General features: G+C 36.1%; 1 protein-coding gene across 1 annotated transcript in view; it reads left to right on the top strand.

Annotated features, from left to right (window-relative positions):
- LOC143235702 (regulating synaptic membrane exocytosis protein 2-like) overlaps positions 1-20,097 on the top strand; it is a 138,318-nt gene that overhangs the window by 70,550 nt on the left and 47,671 nt on the right. The window contains exons 6-8 of the mRNA XM_076473915.1: positions 14,873-14,996; positions 15,644-15,705; positions 16,654-16,784. Of these exons, the coding sequence (XP_076330030.1) occupies positions 14,873-14,996; positions 15,644-15,705; positions 16,654-16,784 (317 nt within the window). The remainder of the gene's footprint in view (positions 1-14,872; positions 14,997-15,643; positions 15,706-16,653; positions 16,785-20,097) is intronic.

Here is a 20,097-nt window from a genome sequence, read left to right as displayed (position 1 = left end):
TTGCTCCTCTACATAAAAAATTTTCTCAACCCAAACCAGCCGTTTTTACGTAAATATTCTTCTATACATTAACATTTTGAAGCAATAGAAAACATAAAAAAATAAATCTCTGGGTGAAGATGAGATACAAGCCATCCTCCTTAAAAGAAGGGCACTCCGAAATTGTTTGATTACCTAAATTCACTTTTTAACCTATCTCTATCCTCAGGATACATCTCAATTTATTGGAAGCACTCTAATATTTTAATGTTCCATAAGGAAGGAAAGCCAGCAAATAAATCTAATAACTACTGATCAATCAGCCTGACTAGCTGTGTAGGCAAAATTCTTGAGAGAATAATCAGTAACAGACTCTCCACATTCTTGGAGATAACATCAAAATTACCAGAAGGACAGAATGGATTCAGAAATTTTAGACAAACAACTGACCACTTAGTCAGACTAACTGAAGAGATAATAGATAGCTTTAACAAAAAACAGTGCACTGTCGTCTGATTTCTTGATGTTTAGAAAGCATTTGACACTATATGGCACAATGGTCTATGGTTCCTTATAAATGAAATGGGACTACTGCCTGGAATTATTTGCTGGTTATGTAACTTTTTGGAAAAGAAAAATGTAGAAGGAATCTTTTCTGTGTACTTTACTCCAGAAGCTGGCATCCCTCAAGGAGGGGTGGTTAGCCCTATACTCTTCATCATTTATGTAAACAATTTGCCATTGAAGGATCCCAATCATGTATTCTCTTCACAGTTTGCTGATGATGTGGCAGTCTGGAAATGCCACAACACCATAAATAGTAGCCACAAACATACAACCAGAACTAAATAGAATAAGCGAATACTGCCAAAAATATAGAATAAAAATAAATATAGCAGAAACACAACTTGTTGTATTTACAAAGCTAACAAAATACAAAAACTACAGCCTGAAATATATATGAATGGAACACTACTTCAGACTGCCATATCGGCAAAATTTTAGGTCTAACCTATGACTCAAAATTAACATGAATTAATCATGTAAATGAAATTAAAAATAAAGCATGGCAAAGAACCAACTATGTTAGGAGTCTAACTGGTAAGAACAGTGGAGCATCAATAGATAACATACTAATAATTTATAAAACGTACATTAGATCAGTAATCAACATGGATAACTGTAAGTGACAAAACAATTAAAACCAAACTACAAACAATACAAAACAAACTCCTTATAACAGCATACAGATTTCTCTGAGCAACAACATCTAAATTCATGCACAAATATTCAAACATACCAACTATACCAGATGGACTCCTACATAGTACAATGACATATTTTGATAAAAATTGGATGAAAAATTAATTATTATGCAAACTATACAGGTACCTCACACATGATAAAGATAGTCCTAAACATCTAAATAATAATAATATATAGAGAGAGGGAAAAAGAAGAGGGCCACCATCAAAATAAACTTCCTACTGATAGGGCAAAAGAATATCTGTAAATGTATACCAGTACATGGACATTGCCCTGTAAAGGGTCGGAGCAATTCACCCCACTATGACCCTAAAGCAGTAACTAACACCAACCAACACTGCATGACTATACAAGTAGAGGAAGAGGTCAAAGAGCACCTGACCCTCCAGTGTATATATATGATACCCAAAATCCGAGAGAGAGAGAGAAGGCTGCCACACACACACAAACACACACATATATCACTTTTGAAGTTAGTATTATTTTGAACCAATTGGACGGTGAATGACGGATTGGCCCTATGCATTATTGAAACTTCATACTAATACTGTTATAGGATAATTGGTGAAAGTGCAGTTATATATAAATGTTCATATTAACTAGTTTTTGGTTACCTTATTATTACATTTATTGGCTTTGTCTAAGTTCCAAGCAAGTTATTCTGTTAATTGTTCAGTTTAACATGGAAGGATGTTGTGTTAGGCCAAAAGTATAAGTATAGACTAAACGTATATATTTTTGGGTTGTAGACAATGGTTATTTGAATCAAAATTGGACCTAAATTAGAATTGAACTGAGCTAAATGACACATTTAAGCAATAAGAAAAGAAAACTATGGAATAGGAGGAAACAGTTAATTGTTAAATAAGTATAGTTCATAGTGGCATTACTGGAGTTGACAACTTTGTAAATATTTTTGTGTATTACGTAAATTATTTCTTTGCATTGTCAAATGTATATGATTATACATATATAAACTCAGGGTAGTGTGCATAGAGACAGTGGTTCAGTTATTACTATAATACCCCAGTATAAGTGGGTGTGATATGTTGCCATCTTTTTGTATTATATGTGATGAGTCAAAACTTAGATATGCAAAAAACTTTTGAAGTTCTCTGCGAGAAATATTATTCAAGACTTGTGTATAAGTTTGTGGTGTTCTCAGTTGAAATTTAATTGTTTGTGGGTTTTAAATAGGTCCATCTTATAACAGGAGGATTGATCAGAAACACTATGATGTGCACCTGGATCTGGCTAAACGACAGTGTTTTAAGATAGGAAAATAAACAAACTGGACACATGAAGTGAAGTTTAAAACAATATTTATGATTTCATCAAAGTGCAAAATACTGTGTGTGTACTTGTGTAAATGGACTGTTGCTTCCCATTGGATCTGAGAGTCTATCAACAGTTGTTGTCTCTTAAGATATCTTTCTTTGTTAATTTAACTTCATTCTAAGCAAGAAGCATTGGAAGTTGCCATAATGACTAGCAGTATTTATGTGACTGGTTATTCTCTTACAATATGGACTATGTGAAGACTTTAATCAAAGTCACATTCTTGTAAAGTTGTTATTGAATGAGCTGTCACCCATTACACATTTTCAAAGTTAATTAGCCACTTCAATAAAGCATAGCTTACCTTGATGGTGAACCTATTATCATAGAAAATAGGATAAGAAGGCCATAAGCATTATTTTCTTCATTGTGCAGCATCTGTACTTGGAAGCAATGGTATCACTGGCATCACATCTCACTCCATCCTGAACAGTAATAACACAACCCCAATTCTGTGGTAGCTGATGCCAGTGTCTAACAGCAACTTACTTGTTTTACTGTAGGTAGGTTGGCACTGAAGCATCTACTAAAGGATATTTTGTTTTATTTCTTGCTCTGTCCAGAGTATATCTCAACTTTAGAGAAAGCAAATCTTGGTGCTTCTCTCTAGGATAAGTACTACAAATCTTTGGTAACACACCACAAAACTGAATAAACTCTACATTCCTCATTTGGTCAGAGATTGAGGTCATTTTATCACTGTGGCTATTTTAGCCAGTTCTGTAGATACCATATTTCCCTAAAGTGGGATTGAGAAACTCCATTTCCAAAATATGCTTACCATCTGCTATCAATACAGTTATTCTTTGACATTGTCTTTGCCTATCTAAGCATTGGTTTAGTTCAGATCATTGAAGTAATTTTGATTTAAAATGTTTAACCCTAAACTTCGAGGGGTGATAGAAGAAAAAGAACTAAGTGCAACTGGACAATGATAGAGATTGAGCTGAGGTATTTATGATTAGTTGAATGATAGGTGATAGGTCTAGGGGCAGAGAATAGTGATGATGCTGAAGGAGGATAGGTGGCTCTGTGTTATGTTTAGAAGATTCAGTATGTAGTAGGGTGTGTTGGTTTCTCTCTCTTATAGGGTTTAGTTTGGGCAGACTTAGTGACTGTGATAATTCCATTGACTGTTGTGGTGCATGCAAAACCAATGCTTGTACTGTATGTAAGCACCTCATTTAGATAATGTAATCACTTGTTCTCTTTAAAGCATTAGATAGAGTTTTCTTTGACAGAGTGTTATGGATTGTGATTTTTACATCACCTTATGGAGCTCAGTATAACTATAATTTAAAAAATAAACAAATTAGAAGTGATATTTGCAGGTGTGAATTCCTGTATTATTGTTGTCAACAAGATGGTTAATCTGATCTTCTCTACTCTTTTTGTATATAACACCTATGTATGATGAGAGAGTCTCTTTTGGTTGAGGCTGTCTATGTTTTCATCTGCTGAGAAATGGAGACATTCATATGGTCTGGGATGTACATTCCTAGGGCTTCTAAAGTATTCTCTTTAGTTGATAATGGAGAAAATATGGATTCTGTTTTATGATGTTTTTTTTAACAAATGTTAATTTCATGAGTCCTTTATGTATCCTATTCCTTTTCTTCAGTTAATAATTTTGATTTATGATATTATGGGGCTTTGTCCCATTTGATTCTACTCCTCTCTTGGTGGTGGTGGTGGTGGTGTAGATTAAATAGTTTCTTCTCCTTCCTGAATTTCTGGTTCAGGCTTGGAGGTTTACTGTTTCACTACATGATGGAGTAAATAGATTTACTACCATCTTTTGTCTGTTCATCTTCGTTTCCAATTCCTAGTGAAATTATGTTTTCTGTTGCTAACATGTTGATGTTTTAAGTTGGAGTTGATAGCATGTTTGTAGGACTTTCTCTCTTCCCTTAAGTCCTGCTATATCCTGATAGGTCCTTTCTTTCAAAGTCTCTGACAGTTAGGGAAGGAGATACATCCATCTCTGCAATTCTCTTCCCATCTATTTCTCACTCCTACAGTAGATTGTGATCAGCTTGCGAGTCCTGGGAGTGTTATGTGGCCCACTTTACCTCCTTTTATGGTGAACGTCTCAACTGTGTATTCAATGAGATTCTTCAGTTTCTCTTGACTTCCCCATTTCCTTAAAGGTGGATTTCCAAATATCCATTTTGCTTGTAAATTTTGGTCTTTACAGGTGAGATGTCTTCTGAGTTATGTCTCATAAGATTTAGCACATTTGTCTTTTGCTGCCCATTATATTTATTCAGTGAGGAACATTTTACAGGCTGGTATTCAGATGTCTCCCAGTACTTTCCTCTTATGTTCTTTACATGCTTAGTCAGCTTTCTTTTGGAAATTCCCCCTATCCCATGGATGTTTTTAACAACATCTGCTGGATTATGAGGAAGGCTTACTTTTTTCACAATCTTGTCTCTTTATTTTTCACTGTCCCTTAATTCTTGCTTTCACTGGATCCCACATTGTGGTGAGTACTGCCTAGACTAGCAACCAATTTGATTATTTTTGACTACTGGTTGCAACAGGGTTTGTGGAAATGAGGTGTTCCATAAGACCATCTAAGCACTTACAAGATGGTATTACCATATCATAAAATTCCACTTATAGACTATCATGAGTAAAGCTAAAAGAGACTCTGCTTGTCCCTGCTGATCATTTTCAATTTAAAAAAATGTTAATTTCCTTGCTCACAAACACAAAATTTCGTAGTTTCAGTATTAAGCCTGCTTTATTTATCAACCAGAATACAATTTTTAAGTTATCATCACAGGCTCAAACATGCAAACAAAAGTTACAATTTTGTCTTCATAGCCACTTGGTGTGGGTTCCTGTACATGGTGGGGAGACCTTCCAGAGTAGTTTCTGTACTTTCAGTTTATCTCCTCTGGGATCTAAACATCCACCCACATGTTTGCCATGTATGGTGGCCCGTAAAGGGGAGGATTCTGTTGGTTGAGGGGTCCACCCTTCACACACTACTTTGGCCTTGAATTTCAGTTGACAAGTATCCTTGAGGTGCCCACATGGTCAATCAGCTTGACCATTTGGGCCAGTGTTGTACATTCTCAATGGGTGTTGTGGACATTGTGTTTGGGTATAGTGCTCACAAAACCCTGGCATTGCTGCAGTGTCCTTGTTTGGCACTGTAGTGCAACCCCTTGTAGGTCTCCATTGCAGGTAGATTCAGTAGGCACTGAAATATTCTTTCTTTATTGTGGAACTCCCAACTCAATATAAAAATAAAATTATAAAAAACAGACCATAAGTATGTAAACAAGCACATCTTGAAGATTCTGAACAGCAAACTTCAACTTCTTCAACACCTGTACTTCATTTTCTGATATTACATTTTTATTAGACAAATCTTTAGGGCAAGTGCCTCACTTTTTTATACATAAGGGACTAGAGGAGCTTGGTAGCTTTCCTAAGTCAGTCCAGAAGGTAGCTCTTTGGTGGAAATATCCACTCCAAAACATAGTGAACTCCCTTTGCATTCAAAAGCCATTGGTGATATATCCATTGAGATTACTCTCCATGCTACTTTGAATTTGTAATGAGGAATTATTATTGAGAAGGATTTGAAGAATATTCCCAAGTCACAGTTTCTCGTTGATTTCTCTACCCAAGGAGTTTCTACAGAGAGGCATATCTCCACTCCCAAAGATGGAATTATAATGCAACCAATGTCCTAATTTTGATGTTTACATCACCCCTTCAATTGCCACCATCAAGATGGATTATTTAAATTGCAAAGTGTGGCCATATATTCTTAATCCTCTCAGGTGTTTCTGATGTCAGCAGTTCGGTCATGCGAAGACATTATGACATGTGCTTGTTGCAGTAGCAAGGATCATGATGTCTGGGAGTGTGAATGGACCCTTATTGTGCTAATTATGGTGGCTCTCACCCCTGTTACTTTCATTCTTGCCCTAGGTAGGTGGAGGAAAAAGATTTACAGCATTTGAAAATGGTTCACAACATTTCTTACCCTGAGGCTCAAAAGTTACTCTCCACCACTCCATCTCAGATGTATGGTGCTGCACACTATTCTACTGTTACAGTTGAAGTGCTGACAGATCTCTCTATGTCTCTAATAGAGTCATTTTCAAACTATGTGAAGCTTTTGCTCTCCGTGGTTGAATGAGTTGACAAGTCAACGTCAACACCTGTCTCTATCCCTGCTATTCCTTCCAGTGGCTACACCCGGATCCACTTCCTTTGGCTTCTGACATTTCCTCAGGTTCATCTTCTTCTTGGCTCTGAGATGCTGAACGATTATTTGTTCACACCCTCAGTCTCTGGAATCATCATCTAACGACAAAGACCTGCCCACTCTACCCAGGGCAGGATCCATGGAGGTTGATTGACTTTCTAATTAAGAGAAATGATGTGATTGAAAGCAGAAGAGTTTTCCATACAGTTCTCCTTCACATAAGTAAAAGTAGCCACTTTAACATAGTGGAACTGTTGAGGTTTTCATCCTAATTTGAATGACAGCAAAGTGCTGATTGATTCTCACCATCCTGTATGTCTTTCTTACAGGAAGTAGTTCTAAAACCTGCTGATACAGTCACATTTTGGCAGTTTGTTTTGAATAGTAATGACAGGTTATGTGATGGACGTGTGCAAGGAGAGATAGCACTGCTGATTTATTAGCATTTGCCCACCCTATGTTTGCTACTCAATACATCCTTGGAGGCTGTATCCATCTGAGTTGCCTTTATTGTACCATCACTGTTTGTACTTTGTACCTGTCTCCTCAAGAGACCTATGATCAGACAGACCTGTATCCATCCATGTTGCTTTTGGTTGTACCATCACTGTTTGTACTTTGTACCTGTCTCTTTAAGAGATCTATGATCAATCAGACCTGATGCTCTCATTGAACTGTTGCCATCTCCCATTTTGATTCTGAGGGACTTTAATTAATGTAATTCCCTCTAGGGTGGTGCTAGTGTTTATGTGAGGGGTTGTTCTGTAGAGTATATGCTCTCAGATCACAACCTTTCTCTCTTTGGTTCTGGTACTTATACCTATTTTCACATACCTAGTCAGACTTTTACTGCTATTGATCCCTCTATTTGATTTCCTTCACTCTTTTCTCATTTCTCTTCTGACACTGATCCATGGGGGAGTGGTCATTTTCCTATCATATTGAGGGAGACTGACCGTGTTCAGTGCCACTTGACTTGTGTGCCAAGGTGGAACCTGGACCAAGCGAACTGGCCCTTTTTCACTGCTCTCTCGGAACTGATCCTAGCGTTGTCTGTAAACCATCGATAGACAACTATGTGGCAGTAGTAAGTCATTGTATGGTCTAAGCAGCTACTCAATCTGTTTCTAAAACCTTGGCACATTCTCCATGTTATCCTTGACCATGGTGGAATCCTACCTACCACATGGCATGGAAGGCTGAGAAATAGGCCTGGGATACCTTCTGTAGATATCCCATATTTTCAAACTGCATTACTTTCCAGTGGGTTTTCTGCACTTTTCCAGTACAGAGTTTATACAGTGAGTCTCATAAACCTCCTCTACACCTCCACCATCTGCAACTGCCTTTACTGTATATAGCAAAACTTTGATCCTTATCACAGCATCTTACCTGATGTTGTGTTCTTCTTCCTCAGTGGGTCATGCTTTTTCAGAATGGATGGTCTGTCATTGCCCTTTTTAACCTTCTTATTCAGGTGCAGTTGGATGAATTGAGTCTGTTTTTGGATGATGTCGTTGTCTCCATTGGTCAACCCATCCCACCATTACTTATTATCATCCCCAATTGTGATCTTTCTTTGAGTCATCTGAACAAGATGAATACTCCTGATCGTAAGTACCATCTTATATTTGCCAAATATCTTTTGAACTATTCCTCTATTTCTGTTTATACAGATGGTTCAAATTCAGGTGACCCTGTGGGCTCTGCCGTGGTTTGTTGTGGCTCAGTATTTACTCACAGGAACCCTTCTACAGTTTTTGTGTTCAGTGCTGAACTGTGTGCCATTTCTCTTGCCCTGGATCACGTAGAAGCTATGCCATATACGAACTGTACTGTTTATACCGATTTGCTTAGCTTTCTACTAGCCCTAGAATCGTTTCACATTAGTTCTCACCCTGTTCTCGTCGTTTTTCAAAACCAACTGGCTCATTTTTCCTTATCATTCATTTCTATCCAATTTTTTTGGATACTGGGCCACATTGGTATTCGTGGAAGGAGCTTGCTTATACGACAACTAAGTCTATTTGCTCTGGTGCTATCACGACCATACTTGTCCCATACATGGACTGCAGTCTTGTGTTTAAGGCTCAGCTGTATGCCAGTTGGCAGTTGATTTGAAATGAGCAATGTGATAACAAGCTTTTCTAGATAAAACCTTCTGCTATACTTTGGCCATCTTGCTTCTGTAAGGATTGAAAGGAGGAAGTTGTTCTAGTTAGATTATGCATTGGTCACATTTTTTAACTCATTTCCTTTTATCTGGGACTGATGCACTAATATGTGGTCTGTGTGACATTCAAGTCATAATAACCCGCATTTTACTGTCATGCTGTCATTACAGCTGTGAGCAACAGCACTATTTTAGACATATTTTTTACCATGAGTTCACCCTTGACACTGGGCAATGTCATTGGCTATAGTGACACTGTCCACCTCAGTTGTGTTTTAAAATTTTAAGGGTTATTGGCCTTTTTAACTCTATTTAAGTTTTTAATTCAAAAATTGGACTTTGTTTTGTTATAACCTGATTCCTTTTTATGTAATTTAATATTTTACTTTTATTTTTAATCTTTTACCAGTTGTATGGCACAGATAGCCTAGTTGCTTTGCACCAATAAACATCAACCAACCAACCAGTTGTCTTTATAGACCAGGCTTCTCTTCTGTTGTAATCTCTTTAGTATAAACTTCATCAGTGTCCGAATGTGATGGGTATGATACATAGGCCAAATAGTTTGTGTAAAATATATACAAATTATGTCTGATGCTAAAAGCAGTCATAGGGCTTCTTTTGTCATGCAGCTAAATTTACCAGAACCAAAGTGTTGAGCTAGTGGTAACCTTCTAATGTGTCAATACATTCATCTAAGTGGTAAAGGACAGCCATCAGTGCAAGCTACTACTCATTTAAAACCAACACCGAATCTTGGCATACATATCTTCTTCTTCTTAACAATCATTAGTGGAGATGACTAAACATTTTCCCAATGTTGTATGACTCCATTTTTTAACATCCACTTTATTTCAACAGTGTTCCTCAGTGTTCAAGGAAAGTTAAGGCAACAATTGCTTTACTAGATGTGCATTATTTCTATCTGTATTGTGGAAAATCATTGTTGTATGACCCAATTGACCATCTGGTCCTAGATATGCAGTACCATATTCAAGCAATAAGCTACTGTGTTGCATTACCTGTTGGGTGTAGATTGTTTGCACATTCCTCATGCAGTGAACCCTGGTTTATTGATAGTAACATACTTACTTTTGATCATGGTGTGATGGACATAACCCTAGTATTACAAATAACATTTGTTGTTTCCACTTTGCTGACTGTATCTGTAACCATTTCAGCATACAGATTACTATTTGAGCTAATGCTCCTTGCTTTATGCATAGAAAACAGTTTATTTCTTGCATGGCTTTAATAACCATGTTACACACTACTGATGTATGAAATGCCACTTGTGTCAGAAACACTGACCTTCTCTTCTGCTACATACATTCATGCAGTCTACTGTTCCTGATTTTTGATTTGACAAGCATCAACTAATTTTTACCATAGAATATTAGTTTACCCATTGCACAGGCAAACTAATAAATGATTTCTACAGTATGTCCATCCTAATGACATAAGTACCAAATCTGAGATCAGAGACAACTATATTCTCAATTCTGTGTGCAACATTTCAAAGACAGAACTGGAAATCTACCTCTCCTCTTTTGTATAGTCTATCTCCATTCACCAGAATGAGGTCATTATCCACTGACTGAATTGTAGTCTTACTTGCTCTGTCTCCATTGTCAACCAATAACTCAACCTCATGCTTTTGTACACTCACAAATGCATATCAAACTCCACCCAGACCTGAAACATTGGGGCTGGTCACTTAAATCTTTGGTGCAAGTAGTTTGTGCTCTTTAAACAAGTGAGCAGACCCAACTTAAAATCTTTCAAGTTTTCTATAGCATTAGTGACAGCATCTGCTCTTTGTTGTTGATTGCTCTCAACCTGTTGGGCCACTGGACAGTAACACAACCTTGCTTATCTTCCTGTTTGGCAGAGTGTGAACACATGTAGTTGGCTGGAATCAGTAGTTCTACTGTCTTTGCTGTTTAACAGAAGTACAGGCAGGCCATGTGTCAGATTCCAAGAGACCCCAACAGAGCAAAGCATCTTGGATAATTTCCTTGTGGAATATCAGTATAGACTACAACATGTATCCCATGGGCAAGCCTGAATAGCCCATGCCACTGGAAACCAGGGTGTCTGTGTTGCAGTGCCAAAATGTGTAAATAGCTGGTTAACCCTCAGTATGGCTTTAACTGAACATGGTGGAGATACATGGCTAGGTCAGTCTGTCTGAGATGTAGCTGTTTCAGTTGCCACTGCATGCATTTTCTCTCTAATATCCATTCTTAGAGTTACTAATTCATACCAGGTTATGATGTTTCTGTCAAGTTGGGGTTCCTCCTTATGCTTAGGTGGTACCTCCTGGCTTTGCTGGGAAATCCTTTCATGAACTTAACCAGGAGAATATCTTCTTTACATGCTGTTGCCACTTCAGGGTAGGCCTTATCATGCAATTGGTTCAGATCATTTACATAACAACCAGACTCTATCCTGTGTGATTGGGGGAACAAAGCCTCCCCCTTGCAGTTCATGGCTAATACCTGGCCAATATGCTACTGATGTTGCAGATGCATGGCAACTGCAACATTCTCAGAGATTTTGGTAACTTTGTGAATATAATTAATCCAGGTTGGCATGGTGATGAGCTGTTCAGAAAACTTCCTCCTACAGTCTTCTATATCTCAATTTCATCATGAGCCATGGTTATCCTGAATGGATAATTCCTTACTTAGTGAGGCTCACTGTTCCCTGGCTCATGGTTTTACCATGGGTGCCCACAGTCTTACATGCTGGGAATAAAGATCTGTTTTGTAGAAGTTGTCCACCAACAGCACTTCCAGGCCTTCTCAGCTGGTCGTGAATGGTCTTAACCAATGCTGAAACTGTGTATATGTGGCTAGTGACAGCCTGGGAGCCTGTAGAGACTTTTTCAAGAGGTTCCTACAGTTAACAGTCCATCAGTCATCTTTGCTTCTCTTCTTTAGAGACAAGAATTGATCTAACAGTCTGGGAGCAGTTTGTGTGTTACATATCATTACTACTAGTTACATCTAATTCATCATGCTATCTGACTAATTTTTTCTTGCCATTGTTGCATATGTACCTTATAATCCTAACTGTCATTAGTGTTTGTCTTACTTATGTGTCCTTTGCTGTCCATGTTAAGTTAGAAGAATTGTAAGTTTTTTATTATTACTTTGTTTTTTAAGTAACTTCTGCATGTTTGTTATTTTCTGTACGTTGTGAACAGATAAATTTAAATAGTTTGTTAGTCTGATATTTGTAAGTCCATTGTTTACTAGGTATGTTTAGGTAGCTTGTATGTTACATATCATTACTACTAGTAACATCTAATTCATTATTCTATTTGGATAATTTTTTGGTCATTGTTAAATATATGCATTATAATCCTAATTTTCACCAGTGCTACATTGCTGATATTTTTGTTTCTTTCCTATTCATGGGGCTGGTCTTTGCTTTGGCTCTTTTTCTCTATATTCTTGATACTAGAAACCAAAGTTTCTCCATGTAATCTAAATTTGGGATTTGCTCCCACAATGCCCACATCATCAGTAGTTATTTTTGCTTGAAATGTAGTATTCCGTTTCAGGGCTATACCATTTGGACTGACCTTAGCTCTTTAAGTGTTTTGTTGGTCGATATTAACTCTTGCCCAACATCTTCATTCATTGAGTCTTTGCATTCATCATTACATGGAGGATTGGCTCCTGATCACTTCTCATTCACAGTTGAGAAACCACACTCTTCTACTCTTACAAGAAGCAGCACAGATGGCATTCCTGATGAAAGTATGTTATTACTCAATTTATAGTTCCTTTGGGGGTTTCTTCATTCCTACCTCAGTTAGACCTACCCTTTTTCTATTCATCTTCAAGATATGGAGTAACCAATGCACAAGACCCTTACATTTTCTTACAACTCAAGAGGTGCTATTGTTTGGGAGCATGGGCTTTCTTGGAAGATTCATTCACATGTGTGAGGCTCATATGTGTTTTTTTGTGTAGGAACTTCTACTCAAACTTCTTGGAATGCCCTTTCACACTTGATACACCAATTAGAGCCAATCTTGCTTGGTGGTTAGACAGAGGCTGGACCATGATGGGGGTGCTACTTCTTTTACCTTGTTCACATCTATTCACTGAATCGTTTTTAGAGGGTTTGATTACTGAGAAATTTTCAGTCTCCAGTTGACCAAGGACTTCTCTCTGCACATCACCATTCTCAAGTTTATGATGGCTCATAAAGCTTTGTCCCGCTTACTTCTTTTCCTTGGGAGAAAAATTGTAATAATACACTCTGACAACTCCACAGTGGTCACATGCATATATAACCATGCATCAGTTGACTAATTCCATGTCTTTATATTTTCAGATACTGAATCTCCTTTTCTGAGCCAACAGTTACCACATTGTGATCCACAGGTCTTTCTCTGGGTGTGTTATCAGTTAGAGACACCTCATATATTCCTTTGTCACCCAATGGTACAACAAACTTCCTCCTTTTAGTCTCCCATTCCACACATGTTGATTCTGGGAGTGGACAAATTCCTCATGATTGGAGGAGTTTTTACACTTGTATTTACCCTCCCATTTTACCTCTTCATATGGTGACTCCGTATTGGATAATGCAGCCATGATTCCCAGTGCTCTGACCTTTACTTGTACAACTTCCCTTACTTTTCCTTACCTTTGTACCAGTCTCTTCTCTGCCAACCTTAGTCAAACATTGTTCATTCAGATGTCATCACTGTCTGTTTTCATGCATGGCTCTTTTAAAAAAAGTTTGTTGCTTAAACCAAGGAACTGATGCAATGTGTTGCATCCTTCCTTTCCTGACTCATCAGACCTTTCTTCATGTCCATTTACCAAAGTTGGTTGTTTACCTTCCACTTTTGGTGTAACCAGTGTGGCTTCCATCCTTCCCATTCTTCCATTTTTTCATCTTTTCCAATTCATCACCTGGGTGTTTGACACAGGCTTGTCCACTCTGACAGTGTCTATCTATTGAGCAGCCTTATCAAACACTTTCTGTATTCCCATTCTGATCCAGATTGCCTTCTTTATCTGTTTCACTTCTTTTTTTATTTCCTGGAATACTTCAGCTTCCATGATATATCCTTTGTAACTGGTTAGGCTGGCATATCTGAACTTATGCATGGAAGGTTGCTATCTCCACACCATTTATTTTCATCAAATTCATCATATCATCTTTGGCTGCTAAATTTTGATGTTCAAAGGGGAGATCGCTCAGTCGGGAATGTGAACTAGTCCCAATATCTTCATCACTAATTATCTCCATGATGTGGCTGTATTTTACTCAGGTGGATATCATTTCCTTTCAGTGGCAATTTAGCACATGTTTGTTCACCTGTGACTGGAGTAAGTTTTATCACTTCTTTTAATTTATGTTTTCTTTACAATTGCAATTTACATTACAAGTATTTAACTTTTCTCAGGATTTAGGAACTGTGTTTATGCAGTTTGTATAGTGTCCATCATAAACCTCACGTCAGCTCAAAAAAGAGGTTTCAGTATAAATAAAATTGGATCAGTTTGACATATAATTTCATGTGTAAACATTAAAAGATTTGATCAGTCATTGGCCTTTACTATTCTCAGTTAACAATAGTTTCTACCTTCCTTCTACATCCCTTGATCAGTAAGAACTAACTGCTATGGATTTAGATAAATATAATGTAAATAAATTGAGAAAAACATTAACTTTTATTTAAATTTTAAAAATCTTTTCCATGTACTACAATAATTTGGAATTCTGAATTGCACTAATAATGAGCATTCTGTAACACCTCCTATGTGTGTTCTCCAACCAGAAGTTTTTTATAGTTTTAGTGTTTTTTTCAGGTATATTTCAAGTAATTGCAATTATTTAATCTGAATTAGGTGATGAGGTGCTAGAGTGGAATGGGCGTTCCTTACAGGGCAAGACTTATGAAGAAGTTTATGATATTATAGCAGAATCTAAGCAAGAACCCCAAGTAGAGTTAATTGTTTGTAGACCTCTCAGGTAACCTTTACAACTTATAAAATTTTAGCAAAAATACATTTAGAGACTAGCAATACTATATTTTAATTTCAGTTGTTTTATTTAATATATTTATGTCAAAGTTCCTAAACTGTCAAATTAAGAATTATATAAATGATAAAAAAGTTACATTTATGAGAAGAATCATGACAATATGACATTCAGATTTCAGCACCCACTGATAATTTTGGAATTTTGTCATACCATGAAAAATTATATGATATAAGGTAAGTAAATAATGAGTAATATAAAAACTAACTAATATAATTACACTCTCACATGAAGAACAAAATGGAGGTTCAGTAATATGTAGTTCTTTGGATAACAAATATATCCACTGTAATAAACTTGATTTTCTAACTTATATCTCTACTTCCCTTTTGAAATTTTTTTATACTAGTTTTCCATAAAAGCTTATAACCCAAATTTGAAAATTTGAGCTCACAAATTATGTACAGTTGCAGTGTAGATAGCCCATTGTGTAGCTTTAAAAAAAAAAAAACAAATGAACCATAAAAGCTAGAAATGTATCCATTTTACTTATTTGTTGTAACTTTGTTAAAAGTGTTGAAGTAGCTTTCTGCTTTACCAAAAGTTAGTGATATTAAATTCAATTTTCTGTTATTTAGTGATGTTGGACGAGTGGACTTAAGAGAAAGAGCCATAAGAAGACTTGTAGGGGCTCCCTCTGGTGAGAAACAAGTTTTCAAACTTTATAAAATAACAAAAAAAAAGAGGTTAAATATTACTTTCTTTTAGAAGTATTATGTCTGTATATTGGCAAGACTGTTATTGAAACATAATAAACAGTAGTGAAATTTTTATTTGACTAAGAAATTTTTCATCAGAATATTTTGTAGCAAAATCTTAAAATATGTTTTTGATATTTCTTTAAAAAATTTCAAAGCTTGTAAATCTCTGTGAAATACTGTACCTAAAGAGTAGAATCAGAACTCGTATAGATGGTGTTCTTAAGAATGTTTACACTTCACTAAATGAGGTACAAAAAGAACAAGTAGTTTTGTATCTTGTTGGAGCCTACCACCTGTTCTGCTAGAGAACTGATGAATTGTAGCTGCATAATTCCTTTGTTGTTGTTTTTTTTACATTTTCCATTATAATTGATTTAGGGTTGTCACTAGATTTTGATGTTTAGGATATTATTTTACAAATATGATAATTTTATAAATTTTGTATCAATAGGTGTTTTTGTCTGGACTAGGTTTATTAATTTAGATTAATGTGAAGCCTCCCAGCAAACCTTTAAAAATCTGTATGATTCCTCAAAGAGGGTTATATAGCCTGTTACAACACATTGTTTTATGCTTTAATGTGTCAGAAAATGTATATTTTTGGAAATATGGAAATTGGATTTTTTGCTTTTTATTTAAACTGTAAGATTGAGTTCTCAGTTGTAGCTGTCATACATGACTCATTGTGGCCAGTAACATGTGAATATTCTCTTTACAAAGTAGGAAAGGTTATCCTCAGTTGTTTGGCAGATGGTAGGAAAGAACTATGTTTGAAATGTATATCCGTATTTGGTTCTGTAGGACTCAATCAGTTGTAATACAGTACTCTGTAAGAAAGGTTTGTTGGTAATAGTCTGTGATTATAGCACTCTATTATATTCTATTAGAAACAACTTTAGACCCCAGAATGCACAGTTCCATGAAAGATCGGAGACCTAGTGTCACCATAACATCACCTGGTTCCCCTGAAACAGTTCGTGTACGTCCTCAGTCATTAGTGGTAGGCGGAAGGATACAAGTAAGATACATTTGATGTTTAAATAGTTTAAATATCTTTTTAACACTGTATTTAACAAACTCGAACACATGAGAATAAGCCAAACTATGAATAAGCCAAAAAATAAAATATGTTTATTCACTAAATACAAAATAAATCCTTTATAAATCATAGCATATAAAATGCTTCAATAAATTTCATTAAAATGTGATTCATGTTAAACTGATCTTTAACATCACAGTACCAGACAACCCTTTACAGATTCAGTGACCTATTCATATTATGTCAAAACCTTCTATAAAACACAGAAACACATATAAAAATAATTTTAATGAAATGCACTAAATAATTAAACTATGAATAAAATCCATTAATGGAAACTATAAAATAAAAAATAGTGTGTAAGGAACCATTCAACAGAAATATAAATACATGAGAGAATTAAAGAAAGACACAAATATATATATATGTATATATATTTTAAATTGAATTATTAAAGACATAAAACAAGATATACACCTCACCCAACAGTGAGCACAAGGTTCAGTTCTCTTCTCAATCCTAACAGCAGACCCTCCTAAGCAATGATACAAGTGATTTTCTGGTCCTGGACACTTGATGGGCAAGTTTGCTGCTTCAGTTGCTGTTGGGACTTTTTAAAGGGACTTAAAGGTTTTTAAAACAGATACTCCCTCAAAAAAACAAAACTTTTATAGACAGTGTAATCAACATGTTATTTATGAAGTGCCATTTTTGTGGGGCTTGCATATATACATATTCTAGTCTCTTATAAAACATGTATCTATGGCACCAATGAATTTCTCAGTCCACAAATTTTAGTCATGCTGCTCTTGTTGCCATTTCTATGGCAATGGGTAACATACTTACACTTTGACCTGTCCAGTTATTATGTAGATAGTGCTTGAGTCTAGTTGGAAAGTAACATAGCCAAGACTGCAAAGTTTGTCATACACACAGTGTCTTGGGTTAGGCAATATAGACATTACTTTTGGTCATTAGGATGCACTAATACAATACTTTGATTGTCTTTTATATTTAAAGACCTTCTTCCAGTTACAAGTTTAGTGTTAGTTGTGGTGTGATTTACAAAGTTTCACCACATGAGTTTTACCTTTTTGCCTTTCCATAGTATACTTACCATTTGCATTTTCCTGATTTTCATACTATATTTTCTAATGAAACAATGTTAAAAATTTATAAAACTGTATCTTACTAAATATTTTAACCTGCATGATTGAAAATACTCTCACAACCAACTAAAAAAATGGATACACCAAGTTAATATTTTTTATGACATTCAATATACTGTCTGTGAATTTCATATACTGTTGATAATTCCACCTACACAAACATTTTGATTTAATCCAGTTAAATATCTTGCTTTACTGTGATCAAAAAATATCTGGTAAAGCTGTTTTTATTTTAGATTCAGTAATAGTTTCTCCATTATTCTTATCTTTCCATGAAAATTCACTACCTGCCAAGTATTTAAATGTTCAAATTGAAACATTCTCTCATGAGTATTCATGAAAAATGACAGGTACACTGTATTTTCAAACAATACCTTACAAGTTATTTTACATAGTTAACTTCATATCATAAAGTCATGCAATGGTTGTATGTATATTTGTGACTACACTTATCTATTCATTTAGATGTGTATTGCCATACACATTTGTTTCCATTACACATTGTCAGATATGCTTGTTACTTGCAACAGTCTGCCTCTTAATGCTGTTTAATTTACATTTTAATCATCTGAGTTATCTTCTAAAGCTAGTGCTACGTAAGTATCACTTAGTAAACTCCTGTCATGTCACGGGCGAGATGCAAATTTACACATCTCTTTTTCTCATCCCTCCCAAGATGACATTCTGGCAGAGACATAGGTTGTGGTACACACAGCATGGAAGGATCTGAATAGCCCTACCTATGCAAAAGATATTTCACTAGATATTAGTATATTTGCACTACATTGTTGGGATATGTGAATGGTTGATCCTTTGTTGGATAGAACCTGGTGCAACATTGGTATCTGGAAAATAGGATCTATCTTAGGTAAAATCAATGTCCCTTCTTCTTGTAACTGGCTTAAAGTTACTACATTTTATCAAAGCATAACATAAACTGCATCAGTAAGTGTGATAAGACATCTCACAACCAGGTAATATTGTATCGTCTTACTATGTAGCCCTTCCACAAACTTTTTTGCAATTTGCTGAAGCTATTGCAGAATAAGCTTTACCATGCAGAAGGTGCAGATCATCTGTGTAAGTAGTCAAGCTTCTCTTGATATCCCTCTTATACACCCCCAACTCAACCTAATAGATTGTTCTATTTTCCATTGGGTCACATCTCTGCAACGACTCATTATCCACTGTCTCCTTAGTGGATACTAGGGCTGAACTGTCTAAACTCAGCCATTCCAGGGAGTTACCTTCATGAAGTGCTTAATGAAACAATCTAAATCTTCTTCTGTCATGTCTTTAACCTGTTCAGTGCTGTAGACAAGATAACTCGTCCAAGCCGATCGGTAACACAGTGCCATGGACGAGTTAATTCATTCTCAATAATACCTAACTTCAATGCTAGATGTCAGCACCATACATGTATTTGACCTACTTACAAATTGTTTCACTTTTGATCTTTGAACTTGGTTCAGAGTTGCCGTAGCAGCTGAAATACTTGGCAGTCAACAGGTTAAATGTTAGTAGAGTGGTAATAACCAGACACTATCCTTTCCATATTTCTGGGCATCATTTAACCAAGATGTCCTCAACATTGTGAGAACATCATGGTTTATACTGTTTGGTAGAGCTATGTGGGACCCTGATGCTAGGAGGAACTGTAAATTTCTACTCTTGGTCTTGGGTGGCAGAGCAACAAATGCACTTTGAAGCTTGCCCATCTATCCTGCTCATCCCCAAGCTTCTTCAGGATCCAAGTGTATCTTAACAGTATACCTTCCAGTTTAGAGAGACTTATTACTACTGCAAAGTCCACTCACTTTGCTATTTGTTACCTATTATCTTATTGAGGTAGTTTTGGTTGGCAGTCATTATCCATCAGTCCCTCTGATTTTCTTAGGTGACCTCAACTAGCGGTTGGCAGAAATCTGTGAGTCTTGTACAAACCGTTTCACCTAGTCTCAAACCTATAAGATGTCACATTACTGTGACAATTCTCAGTTTTCTTCAGTGGAGTATCTTGAACAGTTATTCTAGATAAATCAGATATTGGCTGTCCTTGCCTTCCTTTCTGAGTCAGTGTGGTTGTAGCAACATTAAAGTCATGGGCTCTCACAGCATTGGTG

This window comes from Tachypleus tridentatus, chromosome 12 (genome assembly GCF_004210375.1).
Source record: "Tachypleus tridentatus isolate NWPU-2018 chromosome 12, ASM421037v1, whole genome shotgun sequence".
Classification (NCBI taxonomy): Eukaryota; Metazoa; Arthropoda; class Merostomata; order Xiphosura; family Limulidae; genus Tachypleus; species Tachypleus tridentatus.
The sequence above is the reverse complement of the archived record's forward strand: the minus strand, read 5'-3'. Positions and strand labels throughout refer to the sequence as shown.